Source organism: Dreissena polymorpha, chromosome 2 (assembly GCF_020536995.1).
Source record: "Dreissena polymorpha isolate Duluth1 chromosome 2, UMN_Dpol_1.0, whole genome shotgun sequence".
NCBI classification, from domain to species: Eukaryota; Metazoa; Mollusca; class Bivalvia; order Myida; family Dreissenidae; genus Dreissena; species Dreissena polymorpha.
In genome coordinates, this window is record NC_068356.1 from 120,769,072 (window position 1) to 120,791,515 (window position 22,444).

Below are 22,444 nucleotides of genomic sequence, written 5' to 3' on the forward strand. Positions count from 1 at the left end.
ATATACTGTGGCCATAGTTGACTTTCAGAAATGAACGATGGTGCGATTTTCAGTGTTATTTACTGTGGCCATATTCGAATTTTAGTAAAGACTATAGACTATTTATAGTCAAGAACAATAATTCGATTTTAAAATAATCTTGAGTGGTTAAGGATGAGGTGTGCTAACGAATGCAATTTGAAATATTATTTTCTCACGCCGTGGCTAGACTTCTAGAAGGAAAGAACTGAAAAAATAGACTTTTTGTTTTAAATGTATTAGTCCGTCGGTACCGTACATATTACGAACAAACGTATTCGCTTTTAAATGTAACTTAAATCTTTTGAACATCATGCACAAACTATTTAGCGTTGAACTGTTTTGCTGAATAAAAAAAATGTAGCGTAATTTGGTGTTTCACTGCCTTTTTGCAGACAATGGAAAAGAGACATTTCAGACAATGGAAATGAGATGTAAACAAACCGCTGTCACTTTTGACAGAAGTCGCACGCGGAAAAATAACGCACGCGACGAGAGGTCACGAGAATAATGGATACCACGATGTTAGAACTCCCACGATGTTGGAATACTTGTTCTTCAATAATTCAATGTAAAAGCGAAAATAAATTATTTATTTTACCAAAAAATGAATACAACGTTTAAACAAAAAGAGTTTGTCATGTAGTTTGCAAGAATAAACATGACACTAATCAAAATCAGCTGTCATTGCCCCTTCTTTTTTCGGCCGTCTTCAAGTGTAACCCGTGTCAGCGCATCGTTTTATTATAGTCTTTAACTTTATTATATTTCAGTTATTAAGAAGTGACAACCTATGATCACCCTATCAATATCACCAAAATATAAAACAAAACACTCGTCTTAACGGGAAAACATGCATCGGTGTAAAATGTGTTTATTTATGCAGAGAGTACAGACTCTAGTTTCAGTATAATGTAACCTTGAGATCATAGAACAACAACAACAAAAATGGAGGAAACTAAAATGGAGCTGTTTTTTAATAAAGTGAAAGAAAGTTTTGCTAGTCTTTTAAAAAGACTGAAAGCCAATAGAATAACACCAGATGACGAAACAGTTCACAATATTTTCCATTCTGTTCCATCAGATGTTGCCACTCACACATCAAAAGAAATGGCCCGAAGGGAAATCATTTCCAAAGTCATTACATCATTACTGGGTCTTGCAGCATCCATAGGTGCAACTTACTGGTGTGTAAACTACATGGTCAATGCCATGGATCCCACGAAAAAAGAGAAGCAGAAATCAAGAGAAAGAGTTAGTCTTTTTCATTTCTGTAATGACTAATAACAAGTGCTGAAATATTATAACAAATGTTAGCATTCATTGCATCACATCAGTTATATCACAGGAGTTTGAAATTTGAAAATAAAAAAAATTCCCCTATATAGTATAAAGACTAGTCTTTATACTATGAAGGGTATTTCTTTATTTAGCCATTAGATTAGCTTTATATCTTTATGGATAGAATTTCAAACTCCTGTGGTTATATGTTATAGAATAGTTACATTATATGCATGTTCAATTGAATATGTATAGCACATTTAATGATTGAAACAATATTCTGATTGAATATTAAAGTGATAATGTTTGAAACACTGCTATATAAACATTTTTGCGTTGGTAATTTTTTTTGTTAGCCTTCCTGTAATTAATAATGAATTTCAAGGTCACAGTGAAACATAGTATGTACATGATTTAATTACCATCAATATTCATTATTTATTGATTTGGAACATGTCATGCTTTGCATTTTGCATTTAATAGACTAAAGGAGTATAACAATCTGAAACAACTCGCCCTGCAGGGTTGCAAATTGAACAAATAAGGTCATCCTTGCATTTTATGTAGTTTTAGTTGTTCACCTGTACCCCAACCAAGACATTAATTTCTCCTTCAAATACATTTCAGAATATCAAGCTGTTTTTTTTTAAATATTATATTTTAGGAAAATAAACTCTGTCATGATAAATTTTTGCCCATGCACATAAATTGACTGGTAACACAAATTGACTGGTAACTGTTAAATCAGTATGATTGATCTATTGTATAGTTGCACACAACAAAGATTCTACAGGGTCCAATCATGTTGCTACTAGCCAATCACCTGTTGAAAAATGTTGGTGTTGACTGATCTGTAAACAAGATTGCATGGGGAGAATTTCACATTTTTGCCTGGATCAAGATTTGATTTGCCAATTAAAAAAAATATTTTATTGTTAATTTTTAACTTTTATAAATTCCTATTTTTTTTTATAGCATTTCTGTATTGATTTGAATTAAAAAAAAATGTTGAATGTTTTGTTACTAGGCAGAAGCAATGCTACAGAGGCTGGGAGTCACCAATGTGAAGGTAATAATAAAACAAACACCTTGGTGCACAATAGTACATCAATAGTTAGATATCAGTGATAAATTACATTTTACTGCATAAGTATATGTGACCCTTCTCTTCCCTATATTTGTTATAGAAAATGCCAACTGTTGTTCAATAAATCACAAAGTCATTGCATAATCTTCTGTTTTGACATCATAACAAAACAAAGGTTTATCAGAGTTAAAAGACATTTATGCAACAGTTACGTTGAGTCAGTAAAGAGCATTTTGTATTAAGAGCACCTTTGTTTTGGTATATTAAATTTTGTCTCATTTGTTTAGGTTGATTGTGCATTTTGTGCACCTTTGGGTGACGGTTGTTTCTCAATTTAGTTTAATTCTCTTCAAAGAATGCAGTATTGTATGTTATTAACTGCTTGAAATGCTAAATGGCCAAAAGGCATACCTGGGACATGTGAAATGCTAATGAAATATATTACAATACCACTTTTTTAGCAGTGCCTGTAATGATCATTGCAGCTCACAGATTATGAGCTTTGCATTGCTGCTAACCTAGTGGATCCTACAGCCATGACTGTTTCCTGGGAAGACATTGGCGGCCTGGAAGAGATCATTGATCAAATACAAGATACAGTTATCTTTCCATTCAGAAGGCGTGACCTGTTTCAGAGGTCTTGTTTAGTACAGCCACCAAAAGGTAAACACAAGGGAATTTATACATGATAATCTTTTCTATAATGCCTAATCTAATCAGCAATTTCATCCAGTTAGAACTTTGAATGTCAAATGTTATGTGATGTGATGAAGAAATGATAAACAAGAGTTTAATATGTAATCAACAAAACCTGCAAAGTCAATTCATGTAATAATATACAAATATATTTAAATTACTCAATCTGCTATAGATTGCATATGCTATCACAGGGAAGAGCAAATATGAACTGTATATAACATATTTATTCCTTAAACCTCTTGTTAATGCCTCTTATATAACTTTTGATTATTTCCTTGTTTAAGTAGGACCTGTAATTACTTTTATCATGTCATATCTGATCAGGTGTTTTGCTGTATGGACCACCAGGTTGTGGGAAGACCATGATAGCAAAAGCAACTGCAAAGGCTGCAGGTAAGTGTGGTCCTTAAAGCTTAAATTTGAGCACTGCTCTGGGCAAACATAGCTTTAATGCATGTGTGTAAAGTGTTTTCCCAAATTAGTGCAGTCTGCTCAGCTAATCAGGGACTACACTTTCTGCTTTTATGGTATGTTTTTGTTCTGTCCCCCACTATAGTAGTGGGGGACATATTGTTTTTGCCCTGTCTGTTGGTCTGTCTGTTGGTCTGTCTGTTTGCGCCAACTTTAACATTTTGCAATAACTTTTGCTATATTGAAGATAGCAACTTCATATTTGGCATGCATGTGTATCTCATGAAGCTGCACATTTTGAGTGGTGAAAGGTCAAGGTCAAGGTCATCCTTCAAGGTCAGAGGTCAAATATATGTGGCCAAAATCGCTCATTTTATGAATACTTTTGCAATATTGAAGATAGCAACTTGATATTTGGCATGCATGTGTATCTCATTGAGCTGCACATTTTGAGTGGTGAAAGGTCAAGGTCATCCTTCAAGGTCAGAGATCAAATATATGTGGCCCAAATCGCTTATTTTATAAATACTTTTGCAATATTGAAGATAGCAACTTGATATTTGGCATGCATGTGCATCTCATGGAGCTGCACATTTTGAGTGGTGAAAGGTCAAGGTCATCCTTCAAGGTCAGAGGTCAAATATATGTGGCCCAAATCGCTTATTTTATGAATACTTTTGCAATATTGAAGATAGCAACTTGATATTTGGCATGCATGTGTATCTCATGGAGCTGCACATTTTGAGTGGTGAAAGGTCATGGTCAAGGTCATCATTCACAATGTCAAGGTCATCCTACAAGGTCAAACATCATATAGGGGGACATTGTGTTTCACAAACACATCTTGTTAAAAGGAAGTCTTTTCTTAGCAAAAATCCAGTCTAGGATTCTAGGCAGAAGGTATCATCCCCAATAAGGTTGTGGGGACTGCACAGGCTTATCTGGGACAACACATTGGGCACATCATTAAGCCTCTTTTTGAAATCAACAATTGTTATGAAAGATACTTCTTGAATCTACAGGTACCCCACTTTGAAATTATTGACATTAATCAGCTAGTTTTGTTCACTAGTTCTTAAAATGCTGGCGGTTGTTAACCAGAGTTAAACGTCCGTGACAGATGTTGCATCTGAAAATGATGTTTAACTTCAGGTGCCAGGTTTATTAATCTACAGATCTCGTCCCTGGTTGATAAGTGGTACGGCGAGTCACAGAAAAGAGCAGAAGCAGTGTTTTCATTGGTGAGAATTTATTTAAGATTTATAACTGTGTTGGTTTTCCATTTTCCAAAAAGTTAAACATAAATGGATAAAACTGTATGTCTATTACAATATCATAACTTTTTAAATGTTATTATTTTCTTTGATAAATTAAATTTGTTTTGAAACCTTTAAAAAAAGTCTTAGAACAAGTGTAGGTAAATAGGTGTCACAATCTACATGTTTTGTAATAGTGATGCTGTCCTTTATGGCATAACATTTAATAATCATTGTAAAAAGAATTATGATTAACAAATTTCATTTAGTTGAGTCATTATTATCTGTCAGATTATCTTGTTTGTTAAAAATGTTTTTTTCTGTTTATCCTATCGGTTTCTCACAAATACAATATAGGAAAAATGCAGTAACAGTTATTGTTCAATTATATTTCTTTAATCCTGTTCCACGTTTCTATTTGCAGGCAATAAAACTACAGCCATCAATTATATTCATAGATGAGATTGGTATGTGCCGACCTTTATTGCATTGCTACTGACCATGGGAGCATGTTTGCTCTGAATGTTAATATTATATTGTTTAAGAAAATAATACTTCATTATGATTGTAAAAAATTATCCTGGTATAAATTATTGCAAAAAATGACATTTAAAAACACTGACATTCTGAAAAGCAGTCATTTCAATGTATTTCGCAAGACAGTCCGTGATAAATGATAGCTATTAAATTACATTTGTTGATGTTTCTTTGCTTTTTAGCTTACCTGTCACGAAGTGACATGGTGAGCTTATGTAACCCTGTGATGTCCAGCGTCCATATGTGCGTGTGTGCGTGCGTGTGTCCGTCAACAGTGAGCGTGCGTGTGTCCGTCAACAATTTGTTTGTGTAGACAGTAGAGGTCACAGTTTTCATCCAATCCTTATGAAATTTGGTCAGAATGTTTATATTGATGAAATCTGGGTTGGGATTGTATTTGGGTCATCTGGAGTCAAAAACTGGGTCACTAGGTAAAAAACTAGGTCATATAATAGAAAAACCTTGTGTAGACAATAGAGGTCGCAGTTTTCATCCAATCTTTATGAAATTTGGTCAGAATGTTTATTTTGATGAAATCTGGGTTGGGACTGTATTTGGGTCATCTGGGGTCAAAAACTAGGTCACTAGGTCAAATAATAGAAAAACCTTGTGTAGACAATAGAGGTAGCAGTTTTCATCCAATCTTTATGAAATTTGGTCAGAATGTTTATCTTGATTAAATATGGGTTTTGATTGTATTTGGGTCATCTGAGGTCAAAAACTAGGTCACTAGGTCAAATAATTGAAAAACCGTCAACAATTTGTTTGTGTAGACAGTAGAGGTCACAGTTCTCATCCAATCTTTATGAAATCTGGTCAGAATGTTTATCTTGATGAAATCTGGGTTGGGATTGTATTTGGGTCATCGGGGGTCAAAAACTAGGTCACTAGGTCAAATAATAGAAAAACCTTGTGTAGACAAAAGAGGTCACAGTTTTCATCCAATCTTTATAAAATTTGATCAGAATGTTTATCTTGATGAAATATGGGTTGGGATTGTATTTGGGTCACTTGGGGTCAAAAACTAGGTCACTAGGTCAAATAATAGAAAAACCTTGTGTAGACAATAGAGGTCACAGTTTTCATCCAATCTTTATGAAATTTGGTCAGAATGTTTATCTTGATGAAATCTGGGTTGGGATTGTATTTGGTAAGTCAGGTGAGCGATTCAGGGCCATCATGGCCCTCTTGTTCCTTGTTTGTACCGCCCTCCCCTCCAATTATGAAATAAAAGGGTATACATAATAATACTGGAATCACCATGGACTTCTGTCTGTCAGTAGACACAAACTGGTCCTTAGACATTCTTCTTAAATATTCAACCTTCAAAATTGAAACTTGCAGGCACTGTTCCTTATGTTATGTTGTTTTGCACACATGATTTATATCATGGGGGAGGGGGTATTTGTCACTATTTTGTTACAAGTTCAATCTGTATGCAATCAAACAAAATCTCGCGCAAAGATTGAATGAAGATATTCGTTGACGTTTCTCAATACTTGACTAAAATTATTTTATATGTTTTCTAAAGTGAATCTTAAAAATCAAATCTTATCAGGAAGGTTTTTAAAGTTTTTTTTCAAAATGCACAGTAATTTATTTTATGTACATCACAAACCTAACAATTCAGGGCTCAACATTAACCTAAAAACAAACTTGCCCTGCCAGGCAAGTGCTTAGAAAATCTACTTGCCCTGAACGTAACGCCACTTGCCCAAACATAAAATATAACATTAACTATAAACCTCAATTTTTTTTTTTAAACTATCAAAATGATACACCACAAAACCTTTTTTATTTTTGCACATTTAACAAAATGATAACAGCATTTAAAGTCTAATTAAAGTCTAAATTTAATGCTCTTTGTTCTTTTTTGCACTTGCCTGGACGGACAACTAGATTATAAAATAAATTGCCCGGACACAACTTTTACTTGCCAGGGGCAATAGGACAACTGTTAATGTTGAGCCCTGCAATTAAAGCCAATACCAAAGTTTCTCGTTTAGTTGAGTATAAATTAAGCTGCTGTGTTAATAAAATGCACATTTCAGACACACTATTTCCTATTCCAGATTCTTTCCTGCGCTCCAGATCGGGTAATGACCATGAGGCGACATTGATGATAAAGACCCAGTTCATGAGTTTCTGGGATGGGCTGAGTACTGATCCCAGCTGTCAGGTGATGATAATGGGCGCCAGCAATCGACCGCAGGACGTGGACGCAGCCATTCTCAGGCGTATGCCATGCATGTTCCGTATTGGCATGCCGGTAGGTTTTTTAAACTCAAATTGTTTTTAGTTTTTTACCTTCTTTGCACATAGAAATTTCCTAGCTTTTTAATAATTCTTAGCAATCTGTATTTATATTTTCTATTACCCTTTCAATTTCTATTTTTAAACTGCAAGTAAATGTTTCTTGCTCTATAACTTGTGCAGTTTTCATTGAATCTTCACCAAAAGTTCATGAAATGTTAGTTGAAATAAAAGGGATGCAAATTTTAATTTGCTTGGCACTTCAGAGTAATTGTCATTTATTTATATTTTTTTGCAAAGTTCACTATTTCAGTTTTTTTTTATTTTTATACCCCCATTACCATTGATAACGGGGGCTATATAGGAGTCTTTTTGTTTTCTCTCAGTCTGTCCCAAAATTTCATCCGATCTTCACCAAACTTGGTTACAAGTTGTATCTAGACGATTTCTAGCTCAAGTTTGAATATGGGATGAAAAACTAGGTCACGGGGTCACTAAGTGCGTTTTAAACCTAATGTTTGTCTGGACCATAACTATGTCATTTATTGTTTGATTTTAAAATGACTTGGTATATTTGTTCAACATCATGGGACAGTGTGTCATGCGAAAATAGTACGTCAATATCTCCAAGGTCAAGGTCACACTTGAAGTTAAAAGGTCAAATGCTTGTCCGGGCAATAACTTTGTCATTTATTGTGAGACTTTAAAATCATTTGGCACATTTGTTCACCATCATTGGACGGTGTGTTGTGCGAAAGAATTACGTCAATATCTTCAAGGTCAAGGTCAGACTTTGAGTTCAAAGGTAAAAAATGGCCATAAATGAGCTTGTCCGGCCATAACTATGTGGTTCATTGTGAGATTTTAAAATCATTTGGCACATTAGTTCACCATCATTGAATGGTATGTCGCGTGAAAGATTTACGTTGATATCTTCAAGGTCAAGGTCAGACTTCGAGTTCAAAGGTAAAAAATGGCAATAAATGAGCTTGTCCGGGCCATAACTATGTCGTTCATTGTACGATTTTTAAAGCATTTAATGCTTGTGTTCACCATCATTTGACGGTTTGTCTCGCTAAAGAATTACGTCAATATCTCTAAGGTCAAGGTTACACTTTGAGTTCAAAGGTCAAAAATGGCCATAAATGAGCTTGTCTGGGCCATAACTATGTCGTTCATTGTGCAATTTTAAAATCATTTGGAACATTTGTTTACCATCATTGGACTGTGTGTCACGCGAAAGAATTAACGTCGATATCTCCAAGGTCAAGGTCACACTTTGAGTTCAAAGGTCAAAAATGGCCATAAATGAGCTTGTCCGGGCAATACCTATGTCATTGATTGTTAGATTTTAAAATCGTTTGGCATATTTGTGGATGGTTTGTGGCGTGAAAGAATTACTTCGATATCTCCAAGGTCAAGGTCACACTTTGAGTTCAAAGGTCAAAAATGGCCATAAATGAGCTTGTCCGGGCCATAACTTTGTCATTCATTTTGAGATTTTAAAATCATTTTTGCACATTTGGTGTGTCATGCTAAAGAATTCACGAGTTCAAAGGTCAAAATGGCCATAAATGATAATGGCATAATAATTCTAAAAAATCGCCATATTTTAGCTTCTCTCGTTTTGTGAAGACAGCATGCAAAATATTCTGCGTCAATGCAGCATGTGGGGGTATATGTCACGTCTGTGACAAAGTTCTAGTTTACATCAGGTGCACATTTATGTCCATGACCTTGTTTTGGTCTGCTTTTGACAAATTGAATAACTGTATTTTCAGGCTAGACAACAAAGAACTGACATTTTATCCTTGATAATGGAAAATGAAGAGGTAAGAGAGACTGATTTAAAGATCATCCCTTTTAGTTAAAAATCATGTAGCTAACAATTATTAAAATGCAATGCAATGATTGGTTTTATTAATAAAGTAAAAATTTGCTTTCAAATAAGGAGTAAACATTTTGAATGACAAAGCCATGTGCATTACACAAATTCAAGGGAGAGGGAACATAGATTCATTGCATTATTTTTAAATAATTGACAGAAGATGCAAAATCATTAATAGAAATAGTCAGCCAATCAGCAAATATAATTGCATTGTGAACAAATCAGCAGAGTAAATCTCAAATCTGCAAATTGACTTTGATTTTGATAAGCAAATCCGCTTCACTTAAAAAATTGCTGAATGCAAAGTTTTTTAAGTCCTAGCATTGTCGAAATTAAATAAAAAAAAGAGTTTGGAGTTACCTTTATATCTAAGTAAACCCATTTCCATAAAAAAAATTGTTTATATACATTACATGGAGTCCACAACAATTTTCTTCAATCTGCATTAAAGTAATGCCCATGAGTTAAAACTGGTCATGCCTAAGGGTCCAATTTTGTATTGTTATGCACCCCCAAAATTTATTTTGGGGGAAGCATATAGTCCCCGCTTTGTCTGTCCGTGCGTCTTGTCTGTCCATCCGTGCACAATTTTTGTCCGGGCTATTTCTCAGCAACTAATGACCGGAATTCAATGAAACTTTATGGGAAGCTTCACTACCAACAGGAGAAGTGCATATTATCAGCGGGTTCTGGTCGGATGATTTTTCACAGAGTTATGGCCCTTTGAAATTTTCTATTAACTGTACATATAGTGCAATTCTTGTTCGGGCTATTTCTCAGCAACTAATGACTGGAATTCAATGAAACTTTATGGGAAGCTTCACTACCAAATGGAGAAGTGCATATTATCAGCGGGTTCTGGTCGGATAATTTATCACAGAGTTATGGCCCTTTGAATTTTCCATTAACTGTACATATAGTGCAATTCTTGTCTGGGCTATTTCTCAGCAACTAATGACCGGAATTCAATGAAACTTTCTGGGAAGCTTCACTACCAAAAGGAGATGTGCATATTATCAGCCGGTTCTGGTCGGATGATTTTTCACAGAGTTATGGCCCTTTGAAATTTTCCATTAACTGTACATATAGTGCAATTCTTGTCCGGGCTATTTCTCAGCAACTGATGACCCGAATTCAATGAAACTTTATGGGATGCTTCACTACCAAGAGGAGATGTGCATATTATCAGACGTTTCTTTTTTTTTTTTTTTATTCAATATCATACATACAATGTAAACATGTATATGATCATACAACATAGTGATTGTACAAAGCAATAAAGTTCAGACATGTTATACAAGATATGCTAATATATTTAAAAAAAATGAGAGAAAAGAAAAGAACAACAGAGGAATAGTTATGAAAAATGATGAGTTGTATAAAGTCGGGAGAAAGCATACTGGACTTGTGTGTTCTGTTGTGTATTCACAATGATCTTGTCAGATTGAAAAATAAAAATAAAAAAAATAAAAAAATAAATAAACAAAACTATTTTAGAGAGATAAACTAACATTAGAGTGAAATGTATATAAGTGGACAAAACATTATGAGAATTTAATCCGATTCCATTTTTTTTCAAAGATTTGTAATGTGTCTTTACTGAGGGCTATTTCTTTCTCAATCTGGATTTTTTGTTTAAGACTGTGGACAAAACAATTAAAATTTGGTACTTGTTTTTTGTACTTCATGTTTAAGATAAAATATTTCATCAATATAACCATAAAATTCACAATATTATTACAGTCTATTGATTTCAATGAGTTAATTCCGAAACTTACATTTAAGAAAGATAGTTTAACGTTTAGTTGATGTTGTTAAAGAAAAGATATTAATTGATTCCAAATAGGCTGGATGTGTTTGCACTCCCAAAAAAGATGTTCTATAGTTTCAATGTTTTCACTGCAGAAGTCACACAGATTTGAGTTAGATAATTTGCATTTAAAGAGATATTTATTTGTAGCTATAATTCTATGGATGTATTTGTATTGAAAATTTCTCAGTGTGCTTTCAATAGTTGCTTTATATGGCATGGTAAATATGTGTTTCCAATTAAGTTCATTTTCTCCAAAAAGGACTTGCCATTTATTTTGGATTTTGGAGTTTTCTGTAGGGTTTTTAATTTGTATTTTGTAAAATATTTTATTAGCTCATCTATTTTTTGAAAAAAAATTATGAGCTATTGTCATCACCTTGGCGTCGGCGTCGGCGTCCGGTTAAGTTTTGCGTTTAGGTCCACTTTTCTCAGAAAGTATCAATGCTATTGCATTCAAACTTGGTACACTTACTAACTATCATGAGGGGACTGGGCAGGCAAAGTTAGATAACTCTGGCGTGCATTTTGACTGAATTATGTGCCCTTTTTATACTTAGAAATTTGAAAATTTTGGTTAAGTTTTGCGTTTAGGTCCACTTTTTTCAGAAAGTATCAATGCTATTGCATTCAAACTTGGTACACTTACTTACTATCATGAGGGGACTGGGCAGGCAAAGTTATATAACTCTGGCATGCATTTTGACAGAATTATGTGCCCTTTTTATACTTAGAAAATTGAAAATTTTGGTTAAGTTTTGTGTTTAGGTCCATTTTATTCCTTAAGTATCAAAGCTATTGCTTTCATACTTGAAACACTTACTAACTATCATAAGGGGACTGTGCAGGCAAGTAATGTAACTCTGACTGGCATTTTGACAGAATTATGTGCCCCTTTTATACTTAGAAAATTGAAAATTTGGTTATGTTTTGTGTTTAGGTCCACTTTATTCCTACAGTATCAAAGCTATTGCTTTCATACTTGCAACACTTATTAACTATCGTAAGGGGACTGTGCAGGCAAAGTTATGTAACTCTGACTGGCATTTGGACGGAATTATGGGCCCTTTATACTTAGAAAATTGAAAGTTTGGTTAAGTTTTGTGTTTTGGTCCACTTTACCCCTAAAGTATCATAGATATTGCTTTCATACTTGGAACACTCGCAAACTGTCATAAGGGTACAGTAAAAGGACAAGTTGCATAACTCTGGATGTCATTTTTATGGAATTATGGCCCTTTTTTGACTTAGTAACTTTGAATATATGGTTAAATTATGTGTTTCCTTCCATTTTACTTCTTAAGTATCAAGGCTATTGCTTTCAAACTTTAAATACTTTCATGCTATCATGAGGTTACTGTACCTGGCAAGTTGAATTTTACCTTGACCTTTGAATGACCTTGACTCTCAAGGTCAAATTATTAAATTTTGCTAAAATTGCAATAACTTCTTTATTTATGATTAGATTTGATTGATACTTTGACAAAACTACTCTTACCTGACATACCACAATAGACTCCCCCCAAACCATCGCCCGTGCCCCCCCCCCCCCCCCCTCCCCCCCCCCCCGAATCCCCCCCCCTATTTTTTTTTTTTTTTTTTTTTTTTTTTTTTTTTAAGATCATCTCACAAATGACCACCACACCCTCACACTATACCCCCCCCCCCCCACCCCACCCCCTCCCCCAATTTTTTTTTTAAACTTAAAAAACAAAACTATTTATTTTGATTATTTTATGTTTGAAATACCGTCCAACCATCGCACCCAAGAATCCCCCCCCCCCCCAACCCCCCTCCCCCCACCCCCCACCCGAATCCCCCCCCCCCCTAATTTTTTTTTTTTTTTAATATTTTTTTTTAAGATCATCTCACAAATTACCACCACACCCTCACACTATACCCCCCCCCCCCCCCCCCCCACCTCACCCCCCCCCAATTTTTTTTTTTGAAACGGTTAAAAAACACAAATATTTATTTTTATTATTTTATGTTTGAAATACCCTCCAACCATCGCACCCAAGAATCCCCAACCCCCACCCCCCACCACCCCTCGAATTTTTTTTTTCCTTTTTTTTGCATTTTTGGAACATAATGTAATAAATGTCCACACCCCCACACAATGCACCCCTCTTCACTCCACCCCTCCCTCCTTTGTGATTGAAAATGAGAGTCCCTTCACCTTTAAAAAGAAAATAGATGAGCGGTCTGCACCCGCAAGGCGGTGCTCTTGTTTTTTTTGTTTTTTCTTCCAAGTATGTTTTCTACAAATGTTGTTTGAGTACATGGTGTATTATTTGTATTGATTTCAGATTATGTATGTATGGGTATTCTTTTGATTAGTGTGTAGTATTTCAGAAAATTATTTGAAGATATCCCATATATGTAGCATATATTATCAAAAGAGTAGAAATCCTTAATTCTGTAGTCATATACATGTAATTGGTCAACATATTTAATGCTTCGTTCAAACCAGTCTTTATAGAAAAACGTCTTATTGTTTGAAGTTATTTCTTTATTGTTCCATAAAATTGTTTTACTGCTGGTTTGGGTTTCTAAGTTATGAGTGACATCACTCCACACTGATAGAACATCAGACAGAAATATGTTTTCGTTTGCAATTTCATGTAAGATAGTATTGCTGATGTTACATTCAAAGAGTAAGGAGTCACCATTTTTTTTTAGGATTTTCTGGTAGAATAATTTCCATTTACTCGTATTGGTATTATCTAGGTATCGTTTAACCCAGCTGCATTTGATTGCATTTAAGAATGAGTCAATGTTCGTTAATTGGATACCTCCATTTTCTACAGATTGAATTAACTGAGTTCTTTTTATTTTATCAGGCTTACCGTCCCATATGAAATTAAATATTGCTGATTTTATATCGTTAATAACATCATTTGGTGGATTTGGGAGAACTGTTAATACATATATTAATTTAGGAAGTGCAAACGTTTTCAATACTGTGTTTTTTCCGATTAGTGTAAGTTTACGATGATGCCATGATTTTAAGCAGTTTTTAAAATTCTGTAATTTAGGTAGTATGTTTTTAAGAACTGTATCCTTTTCATTATTTGTGAATGTAATTCCTAACGTTGTGGCTTCATCGGATGTCCAATTAAATTTCATTTCTTTTTTATATTGAACATTACTTTGTTTTAATTTACCTACTCGTAGCACAGTACATTTACTTTTGTTTAGTTTAAGACCCGATGTCATTCCGTAAAGGGTTAGCGACTCTATTAGGTTATGGAAAGAATCGTAATTGTTATTTAAACGATAAGTTGCATCATCAGCAAATAGGGATTGTTTGATTTCTTCGTCAGGTTCTAGTGATATGCCTTTTATGTGTTTATTTGATTGGATGTGATGTGATAGGTACTCGATGCAAATAATAAATAGCGATGATGAGAGTGGACATCCTTGTCGAACCCCTCGTTCGATATTAAAACTGTTTGAAAAGAAGCCATTGTTAATGATTATACTGTTAATATCGGTATAGAATAGTTTGACCCATTGAATGAGACTTTCACCAAAGTTCATATTTTCTAAGCAAGAGAACATAAATGAGTGATCAAGCGAATCGAATGCCTTTTCAAAGTCTGCAAAGAATATTAGACCAGGAGTATTTGAATTGTTGAAATAGTTTATGCATTCTTGGATTAGACGAACGTTTTCACCAATGTAACGTCCTTTTATGAAACCAGATTGAGATTTTGAAATGATTGATGGTAATATTTTTTTTATTCTGTTTGCTATACTTTTAGTTGCAATTTTATAATCATTGTTTAGTAAACTTATCGGGCGCCAGTTTGATAAGGATTCTGAGTTTTTTCCCGGTTTTGGAATAAGTGATATAATACCTTGTTTTTGTAGCGTAGTTAAGTTTTCGTTGTTAAATGAATAGTTAAGTGAATTGATTAGATGTGTTTTTATATCATTCCAGAATATTTTATAAAATTCGATTGTGATGCCATCAGACGTTTCTTGTCAGATAATTTTTCACAGAGTTATGGCCCTTTGAAATTTTCCATTGTACATATAGTGCAATTCTTGTCGGAGCTATTCCTCAGCAATTTATTACAGGAATTCAATGAAACTTTATGGGAAGCTTCACTACCAACAGGAGATGTGCATATTATCAGCCGGTTATGGTGGAATGATATTTCACAGAGTAATGGCCCTTTGAAATTTTCTATAAACTGTACATATAGTGCAATTCTTGTCTGGGCTATTTATCCCCAACTACTGACTGGAATTCAATGAAGCTTTATGGGAAGCTTAACTACCTTGAAGAGATGCACATGTTATTTGTGGGTTCTGGTTTGATTATTTATTTAGAGAGTTATGGCCCTTTGAAATTTTTAAGTTGCTAACCCATCCATGGTATTATTTTGTCTAAAGTTATGCCCCTCAAGACGTTTCCTTTTATCTGAATATATAGTGCAATATTGTGACCAAAAAAAACTTTGGGGAGCATCACCTGTCTCCGACGGTTTTTATGTTACAACTTGTTACTAATTACTGCATGTGGCTTCACCATGATAGCTGTTACGACCAGGGCTTCTTTACAAATTCATATAAGTGGCGTTATTACAGCATATGTGAAATTCAAAGTTTATTTAAAAAATCGAGTCTGAAAGCTTCATTAGTGATCAACTTAATTCCTTTCAGCAGTCACTTGCAAACCTCTGAATTTCAGAAAAAGAATGCAAGTTCCTAATATTGAAGCAGTTTGGGGCCATTAACATTTCCCTACTTGTCTAAGTCTCTAAGCAACCTTTATCTATCAAAATAATTGTTTGGGTCTCTTGTTAAATGAACAGATTTAGTTTTGTTTAAACTGTTGGAGTAATTAACAGTCAATGATGGCAATCTTTAAAATAATTCCTAAAATTAATACTGAATATAATTTTTTTAATTGACATATAAAACTTCTTTAGCCTACACAGGGGATAATTTTAAATAGTCTTGACAACCCAATTTGTGTTCCCAGGTGGATGCAAACATCGACTACACCAGACTAGGCGACCTCACGGATGGGTTCTCTGGTAGTGATCTACGTGAGGTGTGCAGGGTAGCCGCCCTCAATAGGATACACAGCTATGTGGCAGACGCACGGCAGCAGTATGGAAATGAATACTGGTGAGGAAATAATGTCATATAGATACATGTATTTAAAATATTAACGCTGTTTTTGAGACGCCATTAATCAGAATAAGTAATTCTTGTAATGGGAGTCATAGAAATTCAATAAAGTCTCTTCTTTGATAAGCCAGTTATCCAAGTCTGTTCTTTAGGCATATGGTGGATTTATAGTTAATACGCTGTAAAGGCTATTGTAAACTTAAAACAAAAAATATCAGTATCAGAAAAGTTTATCATCAATGCTTTTTATGCCCACGGTAGGGTGGCATATAGCAGTTGAACTGTCTGTCAGTATGTCAGTCAGTATGTCAGTCTGTCCGTCTGTCCGAAAAAGACACTAACGTTGGCCATAACTTTTGCAATATTGAAGATAGCAACTTGATATTTAGCATAATTTGCATGCATGTGTATCTCATGAAGCTACACATTTTGAGTGGTGGAAGTTCAAGGTCAAGGTCATCCTTCAAGGTCAAAGGTAAAAAATAAAGTTTTTTTTTAGCTCACCTGATTGCTCAGGTGAGCTTTTGTGACCGGTCTTTGTCCGTCTTCCGTCCGTCCGTCCGTCTGTCGTCCACATTTGGTTTGTAAACACTATAGAGGCCACATTTCATGTCCGATCTTCATGAAACTTGGTCAGAACATTTGTCCCAATGATATCGATCAAGTTCGAAACTGGGTCATACTGGGTCAAAAACTAGGTCAAAAAAAAGAAAAACCTTGTAAACACTGTAGAAGTCACATTTTATGCCCAATCTTCATGTAACTTTGTCAAAATGTTTGCCTTAATGATATGTTTGTCGAGTTCAAAAGTGGTTCTGGTCCGTTGAAAAACATGGCCACCAGTGGGCGGGGCAGTTTTCCTTATTTGGCTATAGAGAAACCTTGTAAACACTCTAGAAGTCACAATTTTTGCCCAATCATCATGAAAGTTGGTCAAAACATTGGTTTTATTGATATCTCGGAAGAGTTCGAAAATGGTCCAGTTCGGTGAAAAAACATGGCCGCCAGTGGGCGGGGCATTTTTTTCTATATGTATATAGTGAAAACATGTGAACACTCTAGAAGTCACATTTTTGGCCCAATTTTCATGAAAATTGGTCAGAACATATGTTTCCTTGATATGTTCGAAAATGGTTCTGGTCTGTCAGTTGAATAACATGGCTGCCGAGGGGGGGGGGGACAGTTTTCTTATATTTATATAGTAAAAAAAGCTTGTGAACACTCTAGAAATCACATTTTTGTCCCAATCATCATGATACTTGGTACGAAGATTGGTTTTATATATATCACATAATGCCATAATTATTGCCCTTAGATTTTCCAAATTTTCATTATATTATACAAAATCCATGTAAACACTCTAGAGGTCACAATTTTGTTTCAGATTTTATGAATCTTGGTCATAATATTTATTTTTGTGAGCAAAGTTTGATGTTTGGTAGGGGGGGGGGGGTCAACTCAAAATATAGGCCACCAGGTCAAATCTTACAAAAACACTCCATATGCCAGAGTTTTGGTTCAATAATGATGAAACTTGACCAGGATGTTTGTCTGGACAATATCTAGGTCAAGGTTGACGTTTGGTAAAGATTGAATGAACCGACTCTCAGGTGAGCGAACTAGGGCCATCTTGGCCCTCTTGTTATTTCAAAGCGGCGCGATAGAGGGCCTGTTTTTCTGACGAACACATCTCTTGTTCAGATCAGACTTAACCATCTGCACATACTGATCATAAGTTACATTTCTGTACATGCACTCAGTTTTCCATGACTCATCTCATTTGTTTGATGTGACAAAAATTGTTCTTGTGAAAATGGAAGAACATTTAAGCATATATAGTTTAGAAGTTTCTTTTTCAGGACCCAGAAGGGACTAGATATTTGACATCTGATGTCTTTTCCGTTTGTCCATTTGTCTGTTGTCTGTTTGTCCGTTTATATTGAATATTGGAACTTCTATTGAAGAACTTATAAAACTTTGATATAACTTGGTATACATGTACTTAACACCGTTGTTGCCAGGCTGAGGTATGACAAAAGCAGCTTCCTTGGCTATTATTTGTTGACCAAAAATATTATAAGCCAGAATAATAGAAGTTACTGCATAATCAAGGAAATAGAGGATACCTGAAGCAGATTCTATAATATGAAATGAAATAATGTTTGTCAGTTGCATTCATTTTAAAAACTTGTTTATGTCCCCAGATCGAAAGTTGGGGCATATTGTTTTTGGCCTGTCTGTCTGTCATTCATTGTGTTTGTCCCAAAACTTTAACCTTGGTAAAAGTTTTGCAATAACTTTTGCATTATTGAAGATAGCAGCTTGATATTTGGCATGCATGTGTATCTCATGGATATGCATATTTTGAGTGGTGAAAGGTCAAGGTCATCCTTCAAGGTGAAAGGTCAAATATATTGCTTCAAAGCAGTGCAATAGGGGACATTTTGTTTCTAAAAAACACATCTCTTGTTTAGTGCATATTATGGCAAAGCTAAGTACCATTTCCATGGCAGCGTGACGCTGTGTTTATTCTTGTATATTTGCAACTACGTGCTATCTATAATTGTTTTAATGAATGTTATAAGTTGCAGTTCAGTATAATATTGCAAGTGCACAGGATTCATAGATTAAAAAGTGTGACATTTAATACTTCTTCAGTACTGAATGTTGTTGCGAGAAATGCTCAGCAATCTTTTAAAAATATATGTGTTCTATCATAAATGCCATACATTGGTTCAAAACATGCCTGCAAGTTATTTTTAAAGTTAGCATAGTGTTTCTATGTTGATAATCATTGGCCACTAGAGATGCTTATATTTATGCCCCCCTTCGAAGAAGAGGGGGTATATTGCTTTGCTCATGTCGGTCTGTCGGTCGGTCTGTCGGTCCGTCCACCAGGTGGTTGTCAGACAATAACTCAAGAACCCTTGGGCCTAGGATCATGAAACTTCATAGGTACATTGATCATGACTCGCAGATGACCCCTATTGATTTTGAGGTCACTAGGTCAAAGGTCAAGGTCACAGTGACCAGAAATAGTAAAATGGTTTTTGAATGATAACTCAAAAACGCATATGCCTAGGATCATGAAACTTCTTGGGTAGATTGATCATGACTTGCAGATGACCCCTATTGATTTTGAGGTCACTAGGTCAAAGGTCAAGGTCACGGTGACCCGAAATAGTAAAATGGTTTCCGGATGATAACTCAAGAACGCATACGCCTAGGATCATGAAACTTCATGGGTAGATTGATCATGACTCGCAGATGACCCCTATTGATTTTGAGGTCACTAGGTCAAAGGTCAAGGTCATGGTGACCCGAAATAGTAAAATGGTTTTTGGATGATAACTCAAGAACGCATACGCCTAGGATCATGAAACTTCATAGGTAGATTGATCATGACTTGCAGATGACCCCTATTGATTTTGAGGTCACAAGGTCAAAGGTCAAGGTCACGGTGACCCGAAATAGTAATATGATTTTCGGATGATAACTCAAGAACGCTTTTGCCTAGGATCATGACACTTCATAGGTACATTGATCGTGACCCGCAGATGACCCCTATTGATTTTCAGGTCACTAGGTCAAAGGTCAAGGTCACAGTGACAAAAATCGTATTCACACAATGGCTGCCACTACAACGGACAGCCCATATGGGGGGCATGCATGTTTCACAAACAGCCCTTGTTTTGGTTGTATTTTAATCGCTTAAATAGAGGTTCTTACAGTCATTTTGAAATTGCAGCAATAATCTCCAGTTATGAACTTATTAAAAGAAATACTTGTGACAAATGTACTGTGACTGAAATACGCATTATTTTTGGGGAAAATAAGATAAATATACCAACAGCATTTTTAATTCCAAGGTATGACCATTATGTCCATTCATCACGTGGTATATGGAGTAAGAACTGTGACCATCCAGCATCTGAGGTGTTTAGAATGTTATGTATAACTGCTCTCAAGTGACTTTTCGGTTGTACTGAAATGCGCCACTAGGAACGCACTGTCAACGTGAAAATCGCATCATATCATAGGAGAAACACCAAAGAAAAACAATAAACACTGATACTGATATTGATATTGAAAAAGGCATGTTTACGAAACTAATTATTCACATAGGGAGTAAGGTTTGCATTAATTTTGAAAACAGGAAGTCTTAACTTTCTTACCTCTGATTGACAACTTCAACACTGATATACCTGTCAGGCAAACATGGGGCTTATGCCATATACAGCCAGCATAGCTTCAGATTAGCCATCCTGGTAGTCTTTTAAGTAGCTTCTCTGTCCGCTGATGAGACCATGAAGCCATGCATTTTCCATGCTTTATAGCGGCCAGCATAGCTCCTGACCAGACTCTGGAGCAACCCTCCTCGAATTAGGAATAAAACCCACTTTTGCATGACGCAGTTCATATTTTGTGTCTTGTTCTGAGAAAACTGGGCATAATGCATGTGCGTAAAGTGTCGTCCGAGATTTGCCTGTGCAGTCCACACAGGCTAATCAGAGACGACACTTTCCGCTTAAACTAGATTTTCGGTAAAAAGGGACTTCCTTTAAATGAAAAATACCATTAAAGCGGAAAGTGTCGTCCCTGATTAGCCTGTGCGGACTGCACAGGCTAATCTGGGACAACACTACCCACATGCATTATGCCCAGTTTTCTCAGAACAAGGCACATTTGTTTATTATTTGCACGAGAGGCTTTATATTCAGTGGCCACTGCACATTGTTTTAACAATCCAAGTCAAATAAATGTGTTTTCTGTTTGCAGTGATCTAGTCCAAGGTGAAATGCGCAAAATAAGTTTAGACGACTTGGAGTTTGGGGTGAACAAGCTTAGAACAGCAAAACAGACCATGGCAGGATCTGTATCACAGCTACAACTAGATTAAGACTGACTCTTTAGCCGTGTTTTTCATTTTAACATGCATTCCCTTTCTGTGAGACAATACATTCATCTTCATGCAATGGTCACTAGTCCATGAGTTTATAACTTTTGCAAAGGATTAAAAATTGTATTAATGAAGAAAAAGATTGAATCAGTATTAGTTAAGACAAACAGTCTCTGGTTGTAATAAATTTTGTCAATGTTGTCTGCCCTATTGCATAACATAACATCTATGGCAACATTTTATGGAGCTATTATTTAATTGATGGTTTGTGTGTTGTTGCATGATAAAAATATTGTTTAAAAATAAAATGCAGATATTTTATGTTCATTATATAGTTTGAAGTGTAAAAAATAAATATTTGTCAGGTTATTTAATTGTGAGAAAATCCTTTATTTATACATATAAATATTGTAATGTTATTATTTGATGGGTAATAGTCACTCTGCAATTTCATTTGTGGACAAACAGAAACTAGGTTTCAAATGTGCTTTTTATAATTTAATATTTATATGAATGTTATATTTTGTTTAAAATAATTTAATGGAAACATATTGTCTATAATAAAAAAATGCTTGTAAATACGGTGGTGTTTTAAATTTGGTTGGTAGCTATTCTTTAAAATGAATGCAACAATGACTGAATGTATTGCAATTGCAGGATTAAACCTGATGAATATTACAAATTAATAATGATAAATTAATGTTATTAAATGTTGGAAAACGTTCTTCTTGAGTCAAATGACAATGTCTAGTGTTGCAGAAGGGTATGGGGTCATTGCAAGCTTTATTGTTGGGCATTTACCACATGGTAATACTGAGCTTTTCCCTGCAGCTATATTACATCAAACCCATCACACACTTCCATTTTAAAGTTTTCTAAAAAGGTCAGTGCAATTCTTTTATTTTACATCACATACTTAAATTCCATTTTGTATTCACGGCATTCAAATGTTACATGCAGCTCATTACAGGAATTAAAATACACAGAAAACAGCACAATTTAACATCTTTTGGACATTAACACCCAGTGATTTCTTTGGTTTTGAGAGTCAACGTTATCTCCCTTATCTACGACATCAACTCAACAACTGATCTCATCTAGACATTCAACCTCCGCGCAGAAATTTGACTGGAATCAGCATAGCTGGATCAAATCC

The 22,444-nt window shown here is 35.0% G+C and overlaps 1 protein-coding gene across 3 annotated transcripts; it reads left to right on the top strand.

Annotated features, from left to right (window-relative positions):
* Positions 1–451: 451 nt before the first annotated feature.
* LOC127868763 (outer mitochondrial transmembrane helix translocase-like) lies at positions 452–21,867 on the top strand. Of its 3 annotated transcripts, none has more exons than XM_052410814.1 (11): positions 452–589; positions 1,103–1,272; positions 2,327–2,368; positions 2,872–3,049; positions 3,410–3,478; positions 4,649–4,737; positions 5,177–5,219; positions 7,362–7,558; positions 9,324–9,374; positions 16,237–16,385; positions 21,168–21,867. In XM_052410814.1, the coding sequence occupies exons 1-11, from the start codon at positions 529–531 to the stop codon at positions 21,286–21,288; spliced, it is 1,170 nt and encodes a 389-aa protein (XP_052266774.1). In that variant the 5' UTR covers positions 452–528; the 3' UTR covers positions 21,289–21,867. The 3 variants fall into 3 exon arrangements, with proteins under 3 accessions (XP_052266774.1, XP_052266773.1, XP_052266772.1); XM_052410813.1 differs by having other exon boundaries at positions 475–589; positions 792–1,272; XM_052410812.1 differs by lacking the exon at positions 452–589 and having other exon boundaries at positions 637–1,272.
* Positions 21,868–22,444: the final 577 nt, after the last annotated feature.